We start from the raw sequence: 23934 nt of genomic DNA, 5'->3' as shown, positions 1-23934 counted from the left end.
TATGGTTCTCCTATTAAACCTAAGTGCTAGGATTACAGACAAATATCATGTGGCCTGGCTACGAAGTCATCTTTTGAGAACATTTATAGAAAAGACATAAAAGCATCAGGGTTGGAGAGTGGAGATGAAGAGTTTAGATACAAAAGGGAGTTAACCTAACCACGCCCCAAAGCGAGGAGACTAGAGGCCAGGCAAACTCTGCAATGGATGGGTGGGGCTGGGCGAGAGGGAAAGCGCGGAGTCAGGCCACACCTCCAGGCAGGCCACGCCCCCAGGCCGGCGGAACCCGAGAGGCATAGCCTCGCGCAGCCCGGACTGCAAAAGGAAGGGCATCCCTGCCGCCGGAAGGAGCGGCGCGTTTCTTGGTCCCGGGACTGAAGCGCCGAAGTTGCGAGCTGCCATGGAGAGTTCTGAGCCTGAGCCTACAGAGGACGCTTCCATGGACGCGTTCCTGGAAAAGTTTCAGAGCCAGCCTTACCGCGGCGGCTTCCGCGAGGATCAGTGGGAGGAGGTGGGCGGCGCCGGGGGCTTCTGGGGTAGGAGCTTGGTCCTCGAGGCTTGGTCACTGGTAGAAACCGTCCGCCTCGAGGTTTTGCGTATAAGTTGACTGCGTTTAAGACCACGGGGGTTTTGCAGGCAGTCCTGTCACACACCACCACCAGGCTCTACTACCAGGGGTCCCTTAGTTGTTTTACTGCAGCACCCAGGTTAGGGTAAACTTGAAAGGAGATGGTGAAGGTGGTCAGGAACGCGACAGCGCCTAGTTGAAGGTGATTGCTACCACCCATGGAGAGCGTTGGAAATCAGGATCCCACATTTAACACCTGAGAAACTGGATGTCTAGCTCCAGCCAATCCTTAGGATTTGCATATCATGCTCAGCGAGGAAAAAACTTTATGATGTCGTGTCCTGGGATTGGATCTAATCAGTAGACAACGCTAATTGTTCTTTTAAATTCTAGGAATTTGACAAGATTCCCCTATTTATGAAAAAAGCGCCATCAGAAATTGACCCCGAGGAGTTTCCTGACTTGGCCTGCCTCCAGTCGATGATTTTTGATGATGATCGATATCCAGAAGGTATCTTACTGTCACCCAGCACTTCTTTTGTGTCCTTGTTGAGTTGAGCGAAAGTATTATGGCTAACATGTCAGTGTTGACTCCACACATTCTCCTTTGGATGCCTTCTAAGTAAATGTGTACAGTTCCAAGCCCCAGAGGCCTGACTTGGATGAAAAGCCTGATTGCCCTAACAAATCAGGAAGGGTGTGTGATGAGTGCCACGAGGTCCACCACTACTGTAGTACCAGAGAGAGGAGGGGGATTGCTTTTCAGTGAATGACACAATGTAAGAAAAGGAGCAGTGTAATTTTCTCAATAGAAATTAAAGTCCTTCAAAAACTGAGATAAATGTGTGTGTGTGTATGTGTATCTGGAAATTGAACCCAGAATCTCACATATGCTGGGTAAGTGAGCTATATCCCCCCTTCGTAAAACTGTTTGTGTGTGTGTATACGTGTGTACATACTTACAGAGATCAGTGGCTAGCCTTGTGAGGTGGATTCTTTCTTACCATTTCACATGTTCCTCAGGTCAAGCTCAGGTTGTCAAGCTTAGGGGCCAGTGCCTTTACCTGTTTAGCCATTTCTCTAGACCATCTTTAATTCCCCTTTTTAAAACAGCACTTATAGCTGGATGGTGGCCATGCATGCCTTTGACCCCAGGCAGGCAGGCAGGCAGGCAGGCAGGCAGGCAAGCAGGCAAGCAGGCAGGCAGATCTCTGAGTGCAAGGCCAGCCTGGTATACAGAGCGATTTCCAAGACAGCCAGGGCTACAGAGAAACCCTGTCTCAAAAACAAACAAACAAACAAACAAACATATAAACACCAACCAAAAACCAAACCAAACCAGAAATTAAAAAGCACTTAGTAACATTACCTCATAATTTTTTGGAAGTGGTTATGGCATTAAGTTTGCATGGCCTTGTGTTCTATATTGATGCCAATTTTATCATACCATTAATTTGGATTTTTCTTCCTCTGTCAGTTCCATCTCTTTGCTTTATTGTGTATGTGTTAGTCTTTGTTTTGCTGTGCTAGAAGACTGACCAAAATGAATGTGGGGAAGAGAGGGTTTATTTAGGTTCTAGCCCGTCCCTCACTGAAGGATGTGAACTCAAGCGGGAACTGAGAGGCAGGAGCTGTGACAGAGACTGTGGAGTGCTGCTTACTGGGTTGCTCTCCTTGCACTGCTCAGCTAGTTTTTTATATAACCCAGGAACACCTGCCCAGGAGTCGTACTGCCCACAGTGGGATGGGCCCTCCTGTGTCAATCATTAATCAAAATGGAGGCAGTTTTTGTTTGAGGCTCCCTCTTCCCGGATGACTTTAGCTTGTGTCAAGCTGACAAAACCTAACCTGTGCAATATTACATTACTGCATGATAGAGGTTTCCAGTGAGCTTTCTAAAAGGTATGACACGCTGCTTCCTTCCTCTTCTTTGCAGAGCAAGCCAAGACCTATAAAGATGAGGGCAATGACTACTTTAAAGAAAAAGACTATAAGAAAGCTGTGCTTTCATACAGTGAAGGGTTGAAGAAGAAGTGTGCAGACCCTGATTTGAATGCTGTCCTGTATACCAACCGGGCAGCAGCACAGTACTATCTCGGTATGTAATCATGGCTCAGTTAGCTCTCTTGTATGTGTGTGCATGTGTGCGTGCGCAAACGTGTATGCACACACATGCGTGCAGGGTAGAGGTTAACCTGTCATTCTCAGGAGCCATCTACCTTGTTTTTAGAGGCAGTCTCTCATTGGCCTGGAGCTTTCTGAGGAAGTTAAGCGGGCTGGCCAACAAGCCCTGAGAATCCATTTGCCTCTACTCCTCCCAAGCATATGGTGTTACAACTAGCATTTTATGTAGGGACTAGGGGTTGAATCAGGTCCTCATGCGTGTACAACAAGCACCTCTGGGAGGCAGAGGCAAGCGGATCTAGGAAATTTCTTAAATTGGTCCCTTTCTTAATTCTTTGTGCTCTTTTCTATTGTTTGGAGATTGTGGCTGCTGGTGCTCTCAGTACCGAGTGAGAGAATGGCTTAGTTCTTCCTTACTGAACCACCACTGTGCTCAGGGGCTCCAGTCCAGACATTGTGGTTTTGTGTCTGCCTGAAATAAACCCCGAGTCCCCCACCAGCTTGGCGGTGCTGGCTTCTGTCAGTAGTGGAGGGTAAGGCGGCGGCTGGAAGTCTGATGGCCTTGCAGTCTGCCTCCACTCCCATTGCAGAGGCCCTCGGTGCCTTTGTCCTTGTGTAGTGTGGCTTGGTAGCGCAGGGCTTTTCCTCTGCTTTGTTTTTAAATCCATCTCTTTGCTTTACAGCTTTCATTATATACTCTGTGTTCTGAGTGCTTTTGTGAGTGTCTAGGACCTGTAAATCTCAGCTACCTGGAGAATGATGCAGGGGGATTACTTGAGTTTGAATTCAGCCTAGACAATGTAATGGAACTATTTCTCAAACCACCATACCAGTGGGAGATAACTCAGTTAGCTTGCTTCTTCACCGATCCTCACACGTTGGTCAAGTGTTTCTGAGGATAATTTCTAGAAGAACCCTGTTGTTCACAGTATGCCCTGTTGTTCGCAGTATACTCTCCAGTGCACCTGACATTGTGCGGGGCGGTGGGTGTGGGGAAAAGAGGGGAGAGAACATGCGTCCCACCACAGTTCCGGGAGGACTGCCGCACACTTTCCACGAAGCCCCCAGGTGGGTATCTGGCTGTGTGAAGCCACTGACCCCACCCAGCGGGTGGTGGACAAAGGGCAGCCCTAGGTACCAGGTTTCCAGCCTCCAGCATTCCACGCTGAATACGGCATAGGAGCTAAGAACAGAATAGGGGCCCTGGGGCTGAAGGGAGGAGAGGGCAGGGGGAGAGGGCATTTGATGGTTCCCACTCGGGCGAGAGTCCTTGATCCAGTCTGTGGCTGCAGCGCAGGAAGGCCTTCTGGCGGGAGGTTAGATGCGGCTTGTTAGGAGAAAGCCCATCTCATCATTCAAGCAAGGTGGGCCTTAGTGATCAGAGACAGTCTATGGTTTTAGAGCTTTATTGTAGAAAGGCAGGGAGAAAGAGAAGGTAGAAAGAGAGGCTGGCCATGGCCACATGGAGGGGGTCGAGGGAAAGAGAAAAGGAAGGCTAGAGAGTAAGAAAGGTGAGGGCTAAAGAGAGTGAGGAGGGGCCAAGTAGCCCCTCTTATAGTGGGCTGGGCTATCAGGTAACTGTGGGGAGGAGCATACCTGGCTTTAGACAGGTAACTGTGGGGGTGGAGTCTAGCCAGAATGCCAGAAGCTTGGGACATTGTCTGCGTGACTGATAGTCACAGAATTATGGAGTTGGGGGCTCTGTGGTTTCAGGCACCTGATTCTTGGAATGTGGCTCGCTTTCCTGTCCCTTGAGATCTTTACTGGGTCACTGGAACAAGCCCTATTCAACCAAAATAGATTGCCTACCACAGTCCCACAGCACTGTTCTTTCCCACATCCTCACCGGTTTTGGGTTGACTTTAGTTTCTAGTCGCTGGTGACACTGGGCATTTTTTCCTCCGGCCTGCTGGATGCTGCGTACTCTTTAGGACTAGATGAGCATGACTGTGTTTGTCCAGAGCATGTTCACTGTTCTGACTCCTGAACCTTGCTCAGGAATTGTCTCTGTCAATGCTGTGACATTTGGAAGCATTTTGATGGAAAAGCTTATTCTTTCTTTTACTTAATGGCATTTCATTAGGCAATGTTCGTTCTTCCCTCAATGATGTGCTGGCTGCCAAGAAGCTAAAGCCCGGTCACCTGAAAGCCATCATAAGAGGTGAGTCTCCATGAGCTGCGGGTGGCCATCATTTGGGAAAATTAGCATTGTGTACCAAAAGCTGCCATTGAAAGCTTGGCTCCTGACTGCTGGGGACTGGGGAAGTCCTTTAGTCCTGCAGACTCCGTGGGAAGGTCCTGCTTCCTCCCAGCGGCTGCTGTAACTCAGAGCTCCCTAGAAGGCTCTACCCTTCATGCCGGGTGTGTATGAGATTGAAACTACTCGTTTTAAATTAGTAAAGAATAAAATTAGCCGGACGTGGTGGCCCACGCCTTTAATCCCAGCACTTGGGAGGTAGAGGCAGGCAGATTTCTGAGTTCGAGGCCAGCCTCATCTACAGAGAGAGTTCCAGGACAGCCAGGGCTACACAGAGAAGCCCTGTCTCATAAAAACAAAACAAAACAAAAACAAAAAAGAATAAAATTAATTAAGACATAGCACATTCAGATTTTTTTTCACATTCTAATTTTTTTCCTAGTTTAGCTGATCGAAAGGCAAGATAATTAAATGCCATGTTGAAATTAATTAAAAGATAAGTGTGGGGCCTTTGCCAGAAACTCTGCTGCTGGACTGTTCCCACGTTTTTCATGTTGTGGTCTGACCTTGCAATAACAGCGCTTTTACTAATTATACTTCACTTTACTCTGAGCTGAGGGTGCTTTGCAAACTATTCATCATGTATTGAGCCTCCCTATACTGCCATGAGTCAGTTTAAACCACTTAGCTAAGTAATGCCTCTTCAGGTGTCTGTGGCTGGGTGTACGAGTATGTCCGTGTCCCTCGGCTACAGGACAGAGGCCCTGAGTAAGGGTTGGCTGGGAAACTACAGCCCTGTGGAATCAGCCTCTGACTCATTGTTGCTTCACCTTATATATAGCAGGACCTCTGCTCTTAATGTCAGTTTGCTCACTCTGGGTTCAATGAGGTTAGAGTCTCTAAAAAATAAGTATGCATTTGTTTTGTGTGTGCAATATGCATGTGAGTAGGCACACATGCCGTGATCTCTGTGTGGAGGGCAGAGGACAACCTCTAGAGGTAGACTCCCCTCCTCCACCATGTGGTGTCCAGGGAGAGAATTTAGGTCATCAGGCTTGGCAGCAAGGACCTTTCCCTCCTGAGACATCTCACCTATCTGGGGTTATAGAGTCTTTGATACTCAAGCTGTCTTAGTTAGGGCTTTCCTGCAGTGAACAAACACCACGACCAAGGCACTCTTATTAGGACAGCATTTAACTGGGGCTGGCTTGCAGGTTCAGAGGTTCAGTCCAGTGTCATCAAGGCAGGGACATGGCAGCATCCAGGCAGGCATGGCACAGGAGGAGCTGAGAGTTCTACATCTTCATCTGAAGGCTGTAGCAGAATACTGGCTTCCAGGCAGCTAGAATGGGGGTCTTAAAGCCCACATCCTCAGTGATAGACCTACTCCAACAAGGCCACACGTAGTCCAACAGGGCCACACCTTCTTATAGTGCCACTCCCTGGGCCGAGCATATTCAAACCATAATATAAGCCTTATAATAATATTCTGATGTTTTAAATTTCTGTGAAAGTCTAAGAGGCTATGCAGAGACCTGAACATGATTGCAGTGAAACATTTTAGAAATAGAATCAAGGTATAGCTTAATGGTAGGGCACTTCCCTAGCATGCACAGGTGCTGCAGATTGCATCCCAGAATGAAAACAAACAGCACCCTATACCAGACAAGCAAAGAGTAAAGGGAGGCAGTTTAAAGAGATGGCTGTATAAAAAAGAAAAATGTGTTTGGGCTTTGGTATTGATTGGTGGCTGAGGAAATTCTGCTTTATACTAAACATCATCTGGGGACTGGAGAGGAGGCTTAGCAGTAAACAGAACATTAGAACATTCTACTCTTGCACAGGACTCCAGTTCAGTTCCCAGTGGCTCACAGCTGCCTAAGACTCCAGCTCAAGGGCTATCTGACATCTCTGGCCTTTTCAGGCAAACACTCTCTCTTTCTCCCTCCCTCCCTCGCTCTCTCCCTCGCTCCCCCTCCCTCTCTTTCCTTCTCTCTCTTAAAAACAATTTTATTGTTGTTTAAAATTCTTTTTTCTTTCAAGTTTTATTTATTTTATGTATTCACCATTGCTCTCTTCAGACACACCAGCAGAGGGCATCAGATCCCATTGCAGATGGTTGTGAGCCACCATGTGGTTGCTGGAAATTAAACTCAGGACTTGTGGAAGAGCAGTCAGTGTTCTTAACCACTGAGCCATCTCTCCAGCCCTTAAAAACAAATCTTAAAACACACACACACACACACACACACACACACACACCCCATCTGAGATGGCCTTTATTCTCCCATTTGTAGACAAGGAATCTGAAGCTCAGACATGGCCTTTGTCCAAGATCCAGCAGGTAAATGACAGTCATTTTCTAGCCCAGCCCTGTCTGACTGTTGTTTGATGAGCTGGGCCCTGTATACCTGGAAGACTTGGAAGTTTTGAACAAATGGGGTTGAGAGTGATTTCTGATCAACAGTACACAAATCCTTCCTTGTCTAGGAACTGAACTACAAAGAGCCCTGTCCTGTCTGCCCTCCTGGGGCTGGCTGGTGACTGGTGAGGGAAGGAAGGCCTTTTCAAGGTGGTGCTTTCTGAGCATGTTGTTCTGAGATCCTCAGGACTCTGATTTCTGCAGGTGCCCTGTGCCATCTTGAACTGAAACACTTTGCTGAGGCTGTGAACTGGTGTGATGAGGGACTACAAATTGATGCCAAAGAGAAGAAACTTCTAGAAATAAGGGCAAAAGCAGACAAGCTAAAGGTTAGTGACTGTCTGCAGACAGTTTGCATTTGCTAGTTAGCATTCCTCAGATTGTGTCTCAAGTCGCTGTGGGAATATAGTGTGTGCATTCTAACAGTCTAGAGTAGTGGTAGCTGGCTTTGCACTGCCGACAGCAGAGTGTGAATGGGATTCTGACAGGTAGTTTGCTGAGAGAGGTGACGCCTGAGCCCAATCTCTGAATGACGGAATGAGAGTTTGCTGAGCAGCTGATTGATGCCGAGGGAGAAGACTGTTCCAGACAAGAAGCCCTAGAGGGATACTTCAGCAAATCTGAGTTTAATACTACTTTTACCACTGCTGAAGTGCTGAAATGAATCAGGACAAGTTCCTGATATTTCTTGGTCCCTGCTTTGAATATGAGAAAAATATATACCTTGAATGATTTTTTTTAATGAAGATGAATTGAGCTAAGCAAGTTTTCACACTTTCAAGAGATAATACACAATAGAGACCATGCAGTCTGCAGAGCCTGACACATTTGCTCTGTTCCCTTTGTAGCAGAGGTTGGCAGATCTCTATTAACTGCAAGCCCAGGGGGAAGCAGGAGCTGCTGGTGGTGGGCAGACTGGGGAGAAAGTCTGCCACCTGTGTTTCTCTCACTGATTTTAACTGTGCAGAAGGCAGAACCTGGGGTTTTCGGCAGCCATACCAGAGAAGTTGGGGTTCCCATGTAGTACTTGTCTACTCCACTGGGGACCTTGGATAGAGATGCCCTCTCTCCTTTATTGGTGGCATCTTCCTTGTCTGCCTAAGTCTACTTTGGGGGCACCATCAGGGTGACTCAGGGGTACACTTGGCTCTTAGCAGCATCCTTCACTGAATTGTGAGTTCTTGCAGTACAAGAACGAAGGGTTTTGTTTTGGTTTTGTTTTTTAAAGAACTAGGTTTTAAATTTCTGCCGACAGTGGGCCTGACTGTGGGGGCATGCTTTGTGGACGGTCACTGAGCCAGCCACTGGCAGTCTCTGAGCAGAAGGATGGTTTGCATAGAGACCAGATCTCTTGCAGGCTGGGGTAAAAGCAAGAAAGAGTTCCGTGGAGCTGACAACATCTGAATTATATTTCCAGAGGATGGAAGAGAGGGATCTGAGGAAGGCAAAGTTGAAAGAAAAGAAGGAACAGCATCAGAATGAGGCTCTGCTCCAGGCCATCAAGGTGAGTTCTCGAAGCATAGGCCTCACAGAGTGTGAAACCCCCTGGCTGTGTGAAGCCTCCTGGGGCCTTTGTTGGGGTGCTTTGCCTTCACAGCTGTGCTTATTACCCCGCCCGACCTCTGGAGTCAGAGCACCACGTTCAGTTAGCTTGTCCCTCCTGTGCCGGTCTCAGCAACATGCTGAGTGTGCGCTCTGAATAGTCATCCTCTCCCTCCCTCTCACGGCAGCCCTCTGGGGAAGGCCTTCTTCCTGGTTTACTAATCTTAGAAGAAAACCGCCCATAGTAATGGTGTCTGAGCCAGGGCCATGCTCATCACTGTAACATACTGCAACCCGAGAAAGCCACGCTTTTAGGATGTTGCTTTAATTAACAACAGTAAAACCCTTCCTGTCCTGCATTCTGAAGTGCGCGTAGTCTAGGAGGTCCAGTGGCCAAGCCAGTTAGTGCTTAGTACTTCCCTGAAGTGAGTGTCTGACCTACAACTTGAATCCTTGATGCCTGGCTAGTCTCCCATTCAACAGGTGATGCTGCCTGGGCTGAGGCTTTAGTCTCATTCTGTGTTCACAGTTACACACCATTTCAGTTACTGACTTAGAGAACTTAACACTGCTAAATCTACTCACTTGTCTCTCCCAGTAAGCAGTCTGGTAACATATATTAACAAATTCAATATGGGCCGGAGAGATGCTCAGTGGCTAAGTACACTGCCTGCAGAGGACCTGGGTTCTGTTCCCAGCACCCACATGGCAGCTCACAACTGTCTGTAACTCCTCACACAGACATACCTGCAGGCAAAACAGCACAGAATTATAACACACACACACACACACACACACACACACACACATAGGATGGCAGACAGATGCAGTGGCCCCATGTCTGCAATTCCAGTACTCGAGATGCAGAAGTGGAAGATGTGGAGTTTGAAGCCAGTTTCAAATAATAGTAAAACTCTTATCTCAAAAGATAAAATACAACCCAACAAACAGAACAGTACAGTATACTCCAGGTTTTTAAATTTGATATTCAGAGAGGATGTGGCCATTTTCTTGAATAAGAGACCCAGATAGTTGTATGTAGACTTTTTTTTTCCTTGACTGTATTGTATATGTGCACCACATGATTTATGTAGTGCCCACAGAGTAGTTGGGGTATTAGGAATTGAACCTGGGTCCTCTGGAAGAGCAGCCTGTGCACTAACCATTGAGCCATCTCTCTAGCCCCACATATAGATGTTTTAGAAATTTTCTAGTTATTTCTTCTAGTTAAGTCCTGTACTTTGGACTGCAGTACAAATTAAAATCATTATCAACAGTACAAAGCTGCCTTAGTTAGGGTTTCTCTTGCCATAATGAAGCACCATGACCAAAAGCAAGTTGGGGAGGAAAGGGTTTATTTGGCTTACATTTCCATGTAATAGTCCACCTTTGAAGGAAGCCAGGACAGAAACTCAAGCAGGACAGGAACCTGGAGGCAGGAGCTGATGCAGAGGCCATGGAGGAGTGCATTAGTTTGCTCCTCATGGCTTGCTCAGCCTATAAAACCCAGGACCACCAGCTCAGGGATGGCACCACCCACAATGGCCAGGGCTTTCCCCCCATCAATCACCAATTATGAAAATGCCTTACAGCTGGATCTTACAGAGGCATTTTCTCAATTGGGGTTCCTTTCTTTTAGATGGCTCTAGCTGTGTCAAGTTGACATAAAACTAGCCAGCACAATGCCATGTTTTATTGATGGCTTAAGGGTAGAGGCTGTAGATGGTGACACTGAGTCAGCTCTCTTTGTTTAGGTATCATCCAAGGCTTTCCCATAGGCAGTGGTACAGGGGACTACTGTCAACAGACTGCTTGGCCCTCAGTAGCTGATGCTTTAAGAAAAAAATTTGCCAACCAGGGTGTGGCACATGCCTGTGATCTGAGCACCTGGGAGCTGGTGACAGGGGGATCAGAAATCCAAAGCCAGCTTGGGTTACATGAGACTGTTGCAAAAAGAAAATTAAAAGTTTGCTAATTTCTACTTTAGGGGCTATCATCCAAATAACTGGTATCCACTGTACCAGGCTGCCAGGACAGTTAAGGTGGTCACATGGGCCTTCAGGAAGCTTCAGGGTGTATTTCAGTGATATGTTTGCATTGTTTGCATCTTCCTCATGATAGGGTTTGTGCGAGTGTGTGTTTTTGTCTTAATCCAGGCTAGGAACATCAGGCTTGTCTCTGAATCAGCCGGTGAGGATGAAGATTCAGCCTCCAATGGTCCAGCTGAGATACTCCTGGATGGGCTCAGCTCTGAGAACCCCTATGGAGCCAGGCTAAGTATAGATGACCAGGGCAGGCTGAGCTGGCCTGTGCTGTTCCTGTACCCGGAGTACGCGCAATCAGACTTCATCTCTGCTTTTCATGAGGACACCAGGTACTGTTTCTCCCATGTCCCAACAGCCCTCTGCTCCTACTTGTGTGCTCCTCTCGCTGACTGTCAGAAGAGTCAAGGCGCTTTTGCCTGAGAAGGAAAGAGAGTAATTTTGAGGCTATCTCCAGCATGGCAGGGGTCTCTATCGTGAATCTGTCTACCTGCTGGCAAGACAGGTCTTGCTTCATCACTGTCTGGGTGGTTCATCTTAGGTGGTACATGTGTATAATTTATGTGTGTCTATTTAAAAAAATGTAGATCGTACCATATAGCTTATGATCTCAAAGGGTAGGTATGCTCTGCACAGTGATGAGTCTTTGTGCTGTGGGCTGTGGTGAGAGTAGGTTAAGCCTGGACGTCATGCTTTATAGGTTACTTTCTCTCTGAATTGGTGTCCAGGGACTGATGTGGGGCTATATAGACGGAACATTGACACCCAGAAGCCACATCCTCCTCCCTTAGGTTTATTGACCATCTAATGGCGATGTTTAGTGAAGCACCCTCCTGGGACTCAGAGCACAAGTACCACCCAGAGAATCTGGAGGTAAGAAATGTTTTATTTCATTCCTATATGAGATATTGGGAGGATGTATACACAGATATTGAGTGTTTTTAAACTGTGTGTGTGTGTATGTATGTATGTGTGTGTGTGTGTATGTTAGAAGACAACTTACAGGAGCCAGTTCTGGCCTCCATCATGTGGGTTCTAAACTTAGGGCAGCAGACTTGGCAGCAGGCTCCTTCAGCACTGAGCCATCTCACTGGCCTAACGTTTATTTACTCAGTGGATTTATGGTTTCCTCTTTTATTTAATGAGTTTAATTTATCACTGTGGAGTTTATGTCCAGATTATTGTAGACTTGGTCAGTTGGACTTCATTCCGCTCTGTCTTTATAGGCTAACTCACCTCCCTTCTTTACGTTCTTGTTTCTGGCCCAAGGTACTCCAGCTTTGAGCTGTGCTTTCTCCACCCAGCTTTGATAGCAACCCTTTTTTCCCCCTAGGATCCTTGCTTGTTTCTATGGAGAATGGTATTAGCAGTAGGCATACTATTAGTATTGGGAAGGGGGACTTGTGGCTGGGGAAGGATTATGTGTGCAGCATTGCGTATCTCCAGTTCTACTCTGGCACCATGAGGTTCACTTTATTCATCTCTATATTTGTAATGAAGACGTCAGTGGTATTTTGAGCTGGGTTTTTACTGTGTAGTTAGGGCTGTCAGTCCCTTGACTTTAGCCTGTGTGTGCTAGGGTTACAGCTGTGCACTACCATGCCCAGCTGACCTTTGTGTTCTTGGATCAGCCCCCCTCTGCCACCAGCACTGGCACCTTCCTATGTGGAACACTCAGCCCCATGCTGGCTACTGCCCCAGGATGGCAGCCTTTCTCTTCTTCTGCAGACTCACATCCTACATGGCTCACTCACCCTTCATCCTGTTCTAGCTCTAACCCACACACAGGCTATCCTAGCTGGGCTTAATGACACTGGCCTATAATCCCAGCCACTTAGGAAACTAAAGCAGGAGTCCATCCTGGGCTAACAAGTAGTTCAAGGCTAGCCTGGGCAACTTAGTGAATTTTAAAAATAAAAAAGAGGTGTATAGCTCAGTGGTTGAGCACTTGCCTAGCATGTGTGACCCCCTGTGTCCTATCCTTGGTACTGCAAATAGCAACAAGAAAACAAAAACACGAGGTTATCCTCTGCCATAGCAGGTGGTCATCCTTCTGCTGGAGGCCTGATAATCCCCAGTGTTTTCTCTGCCTTCACTCCTGTTGGGCTCCACCTTGCTACCCTTTATTACTGCCTTCTAAAGAAGCTCTTCTCTTCCTGTGCCGGCTGGCTGGCTCTTGCCGTGAGAGCCTCCCTGTCCTGGTTGAGCTTTGATGTATCCTGTGACATGTCCTTATTCTGCTTGTGCTTTGGTGCCCTGCACACACACCCGTCTCACCTGCTCTGGGTCTTCCTTTGGGTCACTGTGGTGTTCTGCTCCCCGCCTCTGTGGCACTGGGACTAAACTAAAGGCTGCAACAGACCTGGGCTTGAGCTTTGTAGCCCCTTCACTGCCCGAGTGACACGAGGAGATGGTCCCCTTCTCTGAGCCGTGGAGAATGCAGCTGGTCCATGGCTGGGCATGCATGGGCAGCATGGCTGTGGCTGACCCGAGCACCGGAGCCTGCAGCTGTGTGGAGGAGGCAGGCATCCCACTAGTAACAGTTGCCATCCCAACCTCTCAGAGTTGCTGCAGCAGTGTGGGGCCGTCTGAGCCTGTGTTTGTCTCTCATTTTTCTGGTTAATCTGCAGGTCTACTTCGAGGATGAGGACAGGGCGGAACTATACCAGGTGTCTCCCGATAGCACCCTGTTGCAGGTGCTGCAGCACCCCAGGTGAGCTTCTCCATGGGAGGATGAGAAAATTCACAGGCCCCTTCCGGAGTCTAGTCAGCTCTTCTGCTCACTGACACACAGCTCTCACAGGCCAGGGGCACCAAACTGGCCTGGCCCATTAAACCAGGCCATTGGCCAAGGAGGCTGAAGGAGAGTGACAGCTCAGGCCATGGGAAGTGATCAGCCTGGTCTCAGATTGGAAAAGCTGCTTGGCTTGTGTAACTGAAGGCAGCTGGGGTAGCTTCCATTATCTGATTGCACTGGTCTCCTGACACTGTCACATGGAAAGAATATTGCAGACACTCCTAGGTTCCCTAACCGTGTGACCCTGAGCATATTCTCTCTGGGGCTCTGCCTTCACCTATAGAATGGGTACATGCTTCTAGGGTACTTTAGTTAGGATGCAGGCAGACGACAGAGTGCCCTTGTAGACATGGTACAGCCTGCTGGGGAGGAGTCTGTTATCAGCAGGGGTAGCAAGCAGATTCCACAGCCGCCTCTTTAACAGCTTCCGTAGAATGCCCTGAGGGAATTAACAAGTTCACTCTTGGGTCTGTTTTTCTCCAACTTGCAGCAAAGTGAAAAAGTCTAAGGCAAAGGATTTCTGCATTTAGAATAAAAGCCAGTTGTACAGGAGAAGGGGGTCTTCGGGCATGTTCAGCAGGGAGGCTGGAGAGCTGAGTTAGCACGGTTCATGGAGCATGGACTTCATCCAGGGTGGTGAACGGAGCTGCAGAGGGGAGCTCAAGGAAGGAGCACGGAGGAATGTGCAGATTTGCATTATCCGTACTGTTGGGTGGTGAGGCCCATGGGAGAGGCTGGACTGGAGGGAGGGCCTGAACAGTTGACCTGGAAAGGTGTCCAGAAGTCCCGAGTGCCTGCTTTGGCTTGGAGGGTGTGGAGGGACATTTCTCAAGGCCTGAGGCTCACTGTATCCCATTTCCAAGAAGAATCTAACATAACATAAGGCAGACTGACCCTCAGAGGAGCACCAATCCCATATGCTCAGAAACGCAAAGGCTACTGTGAGTGATTATATTCAGGTTTCAGAGCCTGAAGACATGAACCAAACCCAGAAATGGCCCACTGTGTAATGCCAACACACCTAGGCCTGGGAGGCCAGGGCCTCATCCACCTCTCCAGCCTGCCTTACTCCGTGAATTTCACAATCTAGCAATAGCAGACCATCTGGCTACCTGCACTCTGTGCACCAGAAACTTTTCCAAATTAATGCCAAGTTCAGGCCTGGCGTCTTCCAGGAAGTCCTTCCTGTCCCCCTGTAGCTACTAGGGCCATACCTTATTGGACTAAGGGTGTGTGTTTCACATGTCCTTTATAGCCTCCCTCAGGGATAGACTTGGGAGCCAGAACATGGTTATGGGTTTTGGCTTGGTTTTGAGATGAGTTGTTAAACAGGGCTGTGTGTAGCCCTGGCTGGCTTCCAGTTTGCTGTGTAGTTACGGATGATCTGGCGCTCCTTATTCTCCTACCTCTGCCTTTCAAGTGCTGGAATTCCAAGCATGGATTACCACACCCAACTGTAGCGGTGTTTGTTTTGAGACAGGATCTCTCTACACATCCTTGGCTGTTTTAAAATTCCCTATGTAGAACATGTTGGTCTTGTATGCACAGAGACTCCTCACCTCAGCCTTTTGAATGCTAGGATTAAAGGCATGCATCCTTACGCCCAGCTTTTGTTGGTGTTGTTTTAAAGTATGCCTTTTAACGTTTATCTGGGGTAATGTGTATTATGGGCAGTACCCATGCCATGGCATATGTATGGAGGTCCGAAGACAACTTATGGAGGAAGTTGGTTCCCTCTTCCACTCTTTGAGTCTCAGGTACAGCAGCAAGTGCCATTGTCTAATAAGCCATTTTATTAGTCCACATGTATATATTTTAATCTAGTTTCTTAACACAGGGCATCATTTCTAAACTTGGAGTCATAGTCTATACCTCAAGAAGCCAGGCTTGGCTCCCATTCTCGGGAAACCAATTAAAAGAGCATTAATAGGGATTTGGGTAGTTGGTTTGGTTTGGTTTGGTTGTTTTTTAAAGGCGAGAGATTTATTCAGTGTGACCGCAGTGGGAACGGGTGGGCAAACCTGGCTTGTTGGGATACAGACTGTAACCGCAAGTCAGTAAGAGCCTGCTTTACACTAGTCACTCCCAGAATATGGAACGAACTGATAGCTTGTTTTGTGGTCTTCTTTCATGTTTAGCCCTATGTGTGCCTGATGCCAGAGTTTTAAGGGGAGACTGCCGTCATGCTGTCTGCAGACTTAGGAATATTCAGACAAACAAATGTGCTAAGTTGTACTTTAACGTTTGTGTACATCCGAGGTTCACCTGGAGTGTGGCTGGGAAGGTCCAGGGATAATGGCGCTTATAATGCAGTTAAGCACTCTGCTGTGCTCCCTGCAGGTGCTGCGTGAAGGCCCTTACCCCGGCATTCCTGGTCTGTGTAGGATCCTCGCCTTTCTGTAGGAATTACCTCCAGGGGAAGAAGGTGCACAGGTAACATGGGAGCCAGACCCTGGGGTCTCTTCCCTCAACTTCCTCTGCTGGACTTTGTACACGGGAATCATCTGGCCTAGAGTGTAGCACTCTATCCTCAGGGACAGTGGTTCCCAGCCTCTTGTTGGGGAAGAAGCTGCAGGACCCCCTGAACCTAAGCCTGTCTGGCTGAGTGCTGGGCTCCAGCTGGGCCGCACTCTCCTCAGATTCACAGCCCTGCCCTGGCCAGTACATCTTTGGAGTCCATCTCTGAAAAAATCATCCACTGCAGTTACCAGAATAGCTGGCCTTGGTAACTCCCTAGCCCAGAGACTGTCGCAGGATGCAGTGACAGTCTTAACCTTTGTGGCATCGGGCACATACAGAAGGCACAACTCCAAGGCAATAAACCAGCCCTGCACATACTCTAAGGCCTTAAGGCTTGAAAGACTGGCTCAGTTGCTTCACCAGCCTGGAGGAAAGCTAAGATGCTGTGGATGCCATGAAGTGACTGCAGCCATGAAGCCACATCCTGTTCTGTTGACTGTATAAACTTGGATCCTGGGACTACTCAGAGCCCTACTGGATTCTCTACTTCTCAATGCCCATGCAAGGGCTTGTGCCACATCTGACAGAAGCTTGAGGAGTCAATGGGCAGTGGTTTGCAAGTAGGCTTGTGTTGTTTTCCCTTTATTGTGAGGTCTCATTTCTGAAATAGGAGTAGTCCTGGTGTCTGAGCAAAGCCCACAGCAGCTGGCCTAAAGCCATTGTTTGTTACATGAGTGGCAAATGTGTTTGTAGTAAACACTTGAGATTTGGGGGATTGTTCGTCAATATAGGAAAACTGACTAATACATTATTAAACTGAAACCAGCTGGTGGCCTTCAGATGGGCTAATATGAGATCTTGTGTTGTTTGTGTCCTTGTTTCTTGAAGAGAAATTGTTTGAAATATTTAGGGAGACAAGTGCAGCTTTCTTTACCAGAGCAGGTCCCTGTAAATCCACTAAACCCTACCCCCAACACACACACACACACACACACACACACACACACACACACACACGTTTTGGAAATACTGCAGACATTCTCTCCTCAGTCAGAGACTTTCCTCTGACTTCCTTTTTAAGAACTCAAAGTCTATGTGAGGGGCCTAAAAGTGTCTCTGTTCTGTGGGTGTGGTCTTAAGACCCTCATCCTAGCTGCGTGGAAGTCAGTCTTCCACTAGCAACCTTCAAATGAAGATGTAGAACTCTCAGCTCTGCGTGCACCATGCTTGCCTGGATGCTGCCATGTTCCTGCCTTGACGTTAATGGACTGAACCTGTAAGCCAGCCAATTAAATTTTGTCCTTATAGGAGTTGCCTTGGTCATGGTGTCTGTTCACAGCAGTAAAACCCTAACTAAGACAACACACTTCCTCCAACAAGGCCATCACCTCCTAATCCTTCCCAAACAGTTCTATCACCTGCAGACTAAACACTGAAATATCTGAGTCTGTGGTGACCATTCTCATTCAGACTACCTCAGGGAGAGCATGCACCAAGAGCTCCATTGGTAGGCTTGAGCCAGGTCTGCTGCTTAAAGCTCCTGTCAACTGTAAAATGATCATCTTTCCTTGACATTGCTTGTAGCCCGTGCATGTGAGGTCTCAGCCCAGGAGTGGTATGTCCTCAGTGAACAGCTCTCTTCAAAAGCACTGTTTCACAGTCTGGTAGATTCACAAGTGGGTGATTCTGCATGACATCATTCAGATGACATCATAACCTGGTGTGTGCTGCTGGCATTAGGAAGGTTGAGACCAGACCAGACATACCTTTTAATTTCCTATGATGCATGCCACAAAGAGAATGATGATCTAGCCCAAATTGCCAGTGATAGACATGGAGAGATGTTCACTAAACCAGAAAGAAAAAAACAATTTTTTGGAAACAAAGTTTCTGTACACTCTGAAGAGTGTGGTGGAAATCTGTGAAGAGCCTGCTTCCTGAGCAAGATGTGGGCCAGATTCTACCTGGTTCCCCTTTGGCCACCATACCCATAGACTGGGAAATAGAGCGGGAGACTCAAGCCTTCCCTGCCTGTTTTGTTTTTGTTTTCTTGTTATGTGGAGGGGGAGAGTTACGGGGATGGACGCCCTCCAGAGGAGGTGGAATGCAGGGAACGGTACATGTTCCCAAATCTGAGCCTTTCTCAGTTGTTCCTGGGACTCTTCCTGGCAGAGCCCTCAGGGCTTGCTGCCTTCCCAGAACCAGGGTGGAGGAAGGATGCCTGGTGTATGTCTGGTTGCCTCTGAGGATGTGGGTGACAACTAGAGATGAGAGGGACAAAGCCCCTAATCACCGTCAGCAGGCACACAAAGTAGGCCAAATGCTGCATTCTGATACTACCAACTTCACTGAGTTCTCTTACTTAATCCTTATAGTCACCCCAGATCTGGCCTGTGGCATCAGGATGGAGAAGAAGCAGTGTCAGAGCCCAGATCGGAACCACACGTCCCCTCCCCAGCACCCATAGACTGGGAAATAGAGCGGGAGACTCAAGCCTTCCCTGCATCCTTGTGTTTCCATGCCTTACAAGCATCTGTCCCGTGCCCACAGTGGACTTAGGGCTGAAGAACTACATGCAGCCTCTGACTTAGGGTCATACTGCTCAGTGGATGTAGTGAATCTGACCCTGGGCTGGCAACTGCTCCAAGGGGGAGAAACAGACACAACAAGCAAGCATGTTCTCATCCTTAGCCGGAGCCCTGAGGCCTCCACTCCCTCAGCACGCCTGGTGTGGCATGCAAGGCTCTCACCACCGGACATCTTGCTGCTTTCCTGCTGTCTCCAAAGCCTGTCTGTCCCGGTCATAGTTAGTTACATAGCAGGTGGTGTGGTAACCAGGAGTCTGCTCCTCTGAGCTAGGCTGCCTTCTAGTTCCAGTCCCACGCTCCCCATTGGTAGGCGTTGGGTACCGCTTGGCCTGACTTGTCTGTTCTTCTTCCTTATCTGCTACACGGGCAGGTACTCTGAGGATGGAACACGTTAACCTAGTGAAACCCATGGAACACAACTTATAGCACGGATTTGATCTGTGACTGTTGATCCCCCAGCCTTCCCACTCTCAGCCTCAGACATTGACACACTGTTCCTTTTTCCTCTCTAGTGCCCAGCCTGCTGCTGTCCTACTGCCTCCTCCAGGCAGGCCTCCCTGGCTGCTTAGGTCTTTACTCTGTGGCTGTGCACCATCACCATCACTGCCCTTAGCACATGGCACAGCACTAACTTACCGGCTGGGTCATCCGACTTTGTGGACTGCATCTAGGGCCCAAGCTGCACTTTTATATGTGTCAGGCCTGGCACTGCACCTGCTCAGCATCTCAATGAACCACAAGCAGTCATAGGCTTGGGAATTCAGGAAAAGGGTGACTCATTGTGACAGGTCAGAGGTTGAAGCCAGCACCTATGGGAGACTTGGGCTATAAAGGTGAAGGAGTGAGGTGGACAGTCCGAGCAAAGCCACAGACCCTGGAGGGAGGATGCTGCGACAGCAACTACTGCTGCCTGGAGAAAGCAGCCACCTACTGAGCACCCAGCCAGGCCAGCAGCATTCTAGGTGCTTGGTGCCAACTGGCTCCCCAAACCTCCCACACATCTAGGCAACAAGCAATGTATAAAGATGGCATGGAGAGTCTAAACAACCTGCCAATAAAAAGTGGAGCAGGACTTGAACTCAAGACTGAACTGACCCATTCAGAGACAGCAGGACTGCCAAGACTAGTCTGGCCTCTCGGGCACAGGGGCCTTTGCATCACTCAGTCTAAGCTTATGGTATAGTCCTGGTAGTTATTACTCCGTTCAGCAGCAGCATCCCAGCCTGCTTGGCTAGGGGAATGTGCTCTGCCCCAGCCAGAGCCTGCAACCTCTGTCAGCGGGGCTCCCACTGAGTTTTTCTCTTTCATTTTTTTCTTCCATTCTGTCTTCTCCGTTAGCAGTACAGACATATTACCTCACAGTCCTATGGCCACAAATGTAATTTGGCTCAGCTGTTATCTCTGCTCTAGGATTTACAAGGCTGAGGTACAGATGTTGGCCTTCTGGGCTCTTCCTAGGGGTTCTAAGAACCTGCTTCCAGGCTTGTTTAGGCATTGGGAGAATACAGTTCACCGAGGTTGAGAACTGAAGTCCCCTTGCCTTACTGGTCCTCAGTGGGGCTGTATTTAGCTCGGAGGTGGGGAGAGGCTCTTCTGGTTCCTGGGTCTCTGTAAGTAAGAGCCCAATGGCATATCATGTTCTAAGTCCTGAGATTCCCTTGCCACATCTGATTCCAGCCAGTGAAAATTCTCTGCTTTTAGTGTGTGATTAGACTGTAAACATCCAGATAATTCTTTTCTAAGGTATATAGTATTTGCTAAAAATATTTTAAAAATTTAAACGGGCACATAGTAATTGGGTATTCTTAGAGAATGTAGTGTGGCATTTCTGTATCTGTATTCACTGTGTAATGAGAGATCACACATACATCCTCTCTTTATAGCTTGCAAACCCTGAAGATCCCTTCCACGGGCCATTTTACAATAGTCAGTGAAGCGCTGTGAGCCAGAGTTGTCCTCCTGCCTTACAGAGCCTTAAAGTGCTTCCCCCTTCACCTCCATTTCCTGCATCCCTATTTGCCAGCCATCCCCTCCCTCCTCCCTCCGCTGACAGCATCTCCAGATTCTGGTAACCACTCTCCTGTTGTTTGTGTCTTGGAAATATACAGTGTTCTGCTTACAGCCTCAACAGCCCGAGGAGAGCCCCTGACTTGCAAGTGGGAAGCTGTGTCGCCATCGCCTGTGTGTGCGCCCTCTGCACCTTGCCCGCCCGGCAGGTTCATTAGCCAAGGGCGATTACACTCAACCAGGGAGCTTGTTAGCAGCCTGGCAAGCTACTACGACCCGGGGATGTGGTCCCCGAGCTAGAGTTCCGCCTCAGCATGGGAAGCAAAAACATGCCACCCCTTTGTGCGGGGACCCATTTTACCTGCAAGGACTGAGGTGCTGAGGCTCGAAGGGAATCCCCTTCAGAGTCATACACCTAGTAAGTGGCCCATGGATTCTTAGTCCATCTGGACGCTCACACTAAAAGGTGAACCGTTGTTTTAAATCAAGTACCTTAAAAAACAAAACAAAAGCCCTTAAGTTTGCAGTAACACCTAAAATTATTTTCCCATTCTTTCTCCAGTAAAACAAAGCCCTTGCAACCAAACAATCCACTAAAGCATACTGGCATCTTAACATAGAAATGGGCTGCAGGAACTCTGAAGAGGCTTGGTATCCAGGCAGTTAAGAAAAGGGGCAATTTCAACTTATGTCTGCCAAGTGCCTTTCCTGGTGGCTCAGCAGGTGATCTTCCATTAGAACATAGAATATTAACGGGGCCTCTGGTTTACATTCTAGGCTGATTTACATGATGGGTTTATTCTGTACCAGGCTTTGTCCCTAAGTATTAATCCAGCTATTTCCCAGTCAGTCAGTTGCCTTTAGACCTCCCCAAGGAGTGAGCAGTGATCTTTCAGCCTGCACTGAATTACCCAGCCACCAACTCCAGTTCAGTAGTTTATGGCAAGAGATAAAATCCTTGGGTTCAGAAGAGAGTATGCTGTGCGTTTGAATGTTCCAAGAGGAAGCATTCTGTTGGTGTCCCGTTTCTTTGACTCTCCCAAGAAAGCTGTAAAGCTCCCCCCCAAACAAGATCCAGGTCTTAGGATAATGTGGCGGAGCCAAGCTGGGGGGTTTCCTAAGTTATGGGAATGCATCCTTAGGGGAAAGAGAAGGGTTTCTTGACTGCACACTAAAAGTTAGTGTTTCACACAAGTGGCTCTGTCAACCCCACATTGCCCTACAAGGAGGCTGCCATTTCTCCAAGCATCTTACCAAGGAGGTGCGAAAGGACAAATTGTCTGAAGTCACAACTCCTGGAAGTGCTCAGTCTAGGATTATAGCGCTTCAAATCTCTGGTCTGCTCACCAAATAACACTGGCCCTGGCTACCGGAACACTAGCTTAGTGACCCTGTGGTCCCCATGCCTAACACTCAAGCCTGGCCAGGGTGGTTCTGCGCTTTAGCTCCTTGCTGGGAGACAGACGATTGGGTACCAGTTTCAGCAGCCTATGAGGCTTTGGCAACTCAATGGCTGACCTGCTACTTACCAGTAGGATGGCATGAGCCACTCTGTCCCAACTCCAGGCTGTTCCCATCTGTAAACCAAGTGCTAGGAAAGTTCCCCGGTCCCAGCCTGTGGGGATGTGTGGGTCTGCAGCTCAGTGGTAAACTGCCTGATGTGTGTAATCCCCTTGATTCAACTCCTGCACCAAAAGGAATAAATTAAACACCCGTGCATGTTGTTTTGTTTGTGACAAGGGTCCCAGGCTGTCTCAGGTCTGCTGTGTAGCAAAGGATAACCTTGACCTTCTTAATCTTCTGCTTCCATATGCTGGCATTACAGACGTTACACCACCAAGCCTGGTTATGCAGTGCTGAGGACCCATCCCAGGACACCATGCAAATACTCTTACCAACTGAGCTATATCTCAGCCCCTATGTGCATGAATCTAAATCGCTCACAATGCTACTTACATAGGCAAAGATTTAGTTTTACTTATTAAAACTACTTTTTTTCAGGCAGAAGTCAAGCAGTGTAGTAAGAGAGGCACAGCTTAGGGCCAGCATCTGAATTCTAGCTGCGATCCTCAATAGCTGTGTGTCCATAGATACTTGGTTAAATGGAGCTGTAAAATGTAACAGCACTGGCCTTGCACAGTATTAAGATCTGGAAGCAGCATTCAAAGGTGCCATAACAGCTGTGGCACAAGGGAGCCCCCTCAGAAAACCAGACCATTAAAAGCAGAGGGCTGACACCAGCCTGATACCCAATGGAATCACTCAATCAAGTACAATGTGGGATGGGGTGGGGGAGATGATCTTCATCCAGCAGCTCTTGATTCTGACTGCAACTGCAGTAAACTAAGAGCCTCTGTCATGCAGCCTGACCCAAGCTTGCTCTCAGAACTTCAAGTATTACAAAGGCAGATCACTTCTCATGCCACTGTGACCAAAGTACTCCAAAGAAATGACCCAAAGAGGCAATATTTGGGTTTTAGAGGGTTCAGTTCACAGTCACATGGACCCTTGTGCGTGGGTATAACAGCCTGGTTGCAGGAGCACGCGGCTGGAAGTGGCTGTTCACCTGATATCTGGCCAGAAGCATGACATGGGGTGTAGGTGCTTGGCCCACTTTCTCCGCTAAGTCTGTCCAGCTGCTGCGAGTCTACAGTAACTCTACCCTCAAACACACTGTCGAGTTTCCTGGTGCATATATCTGCCAAGCCCTAATGGCTCGAAGGACCAGCTTTGGAGCCTGGAGACCTTTTTATGATGATTTACCGTCAACGGCAAGTTGTTTGGCTTAGAGCTGCCTAGATTTACGAGGCTCACCTCTGGATGTGTCTGTGAGAGCCCATCCAGAGTGTTAACCAAGGTGGGCAAGACCCACTATTCCGTGGACTAGGGAGCTGCACACGTAGCGATCACAGGGCCTAGGATGGAAAGCCTGCCATCTTCTTCAGCTGGATACTGGAACAATGAATAGGGCCACTGCTGTGGAATCCAGCCCCTACTTCCAGTTTCCCACAGAATCTAGTCAGCTCTCTACCAGTCACTCCTGTTGTAGCAACAGGAATTCAATTCTAAACCCACAACAAGGTCACCATGGGGCCGGAGCGTGCAGCTCCTGAAGTCTGGAAGAAACTGCTGAAACCATTTCCCAGACCCTGTGAGGCAGAGGGGGAGAGCAGTCTACTGGGTGTAC

At 48.3% G+C, this 23934-nt stretch overlaps 1 protein-coding gene across 7 annotated transcripts; it reads left to right on the top strand.

Annotated features, from left to right (window-relative positions):
- Positions 1-261: 261 nt before the first annotated feature.
- Positions 262-22458, top strand: Ttc4 (tetratricopeptide repeat domain 4). 7 transcript variants are annotated; one of them, XM_006503408.4, is made up of 11 exons: positions 262-511; positions 962-1079; positions 2505-2666; positions 4776-4853; positions 7516-7640; positions 8729-8815; positions 11010-11227; positions 11687-11768; positions 13526-13608; positions 16033-16125; positions 20849-22458. In XM_006503408.4, exons 1-11 carry the CDS (start codon positions 401-403, stop codon positions 21045-21047), a joined length of 1356 nt encoding a protein of 451 aa, XP_006503471.1. In that variant the 5' UTR covers positions 262-400; the 3' UTR covers positions 21048-22458. The 7 variants fall into 7 exon arrangements, with proteins under 7 accessions (XP_006503471.1, NP_082485.1, XP_030109669.1 ...); XM_030253809.1 differs by having other exon boundaries at positions 362-536; XM_006503409.4 differs by lacking the exon at positions 262-511 and adding an exon at positions 586-770.
- Positions 22459-23934: the final 1476 nt, after the last annotated feature.

This window comes from Mus musculus, chromosome 4, assembly GCF_000001635.26.
Source record: "Mus musculus strain C57BL/6J chromosome 4, GRCm38.p6 C57BL/6J".
NCBI classification, from domain to species: Eukaryota; Metazoa; Chordata; class Mammalia; order Rodentia; family Muridae; genus Mus; species Mus musculus.
Note: the sequence above shows the minus strand (reverse complement) of the source record. Positions and strands in the feature narration are given on the sequence as shown.

What these genes read in the sequence shown, in the direction of transcription:
- Ttc4 (XM_006503408.4), top strand. Translation starts at nt 401, where the DNA reads ATGGAGAGTTCTGAGCCTGAGCCTACAGAGGACGCTTCCATGGACGCG. An exon ending in TGATGATCGATATCCAGAAG is followed by an intron (nt 1,080 to 2,504) that starts GTATCTTACTGT and finishes TCTTCTTTGCAG; the next exon opens with AGCAAGCCAAGACCTATAAA. An exon ending in GCTTTTCATGAGGACACCAG is followed by an intron (nt 11,228 to 11,686) that starts GTACTGTTTCTC and finishes CTCCTCCCTTAG; the next exon opens with GTTTATTGACCATCTAATGG.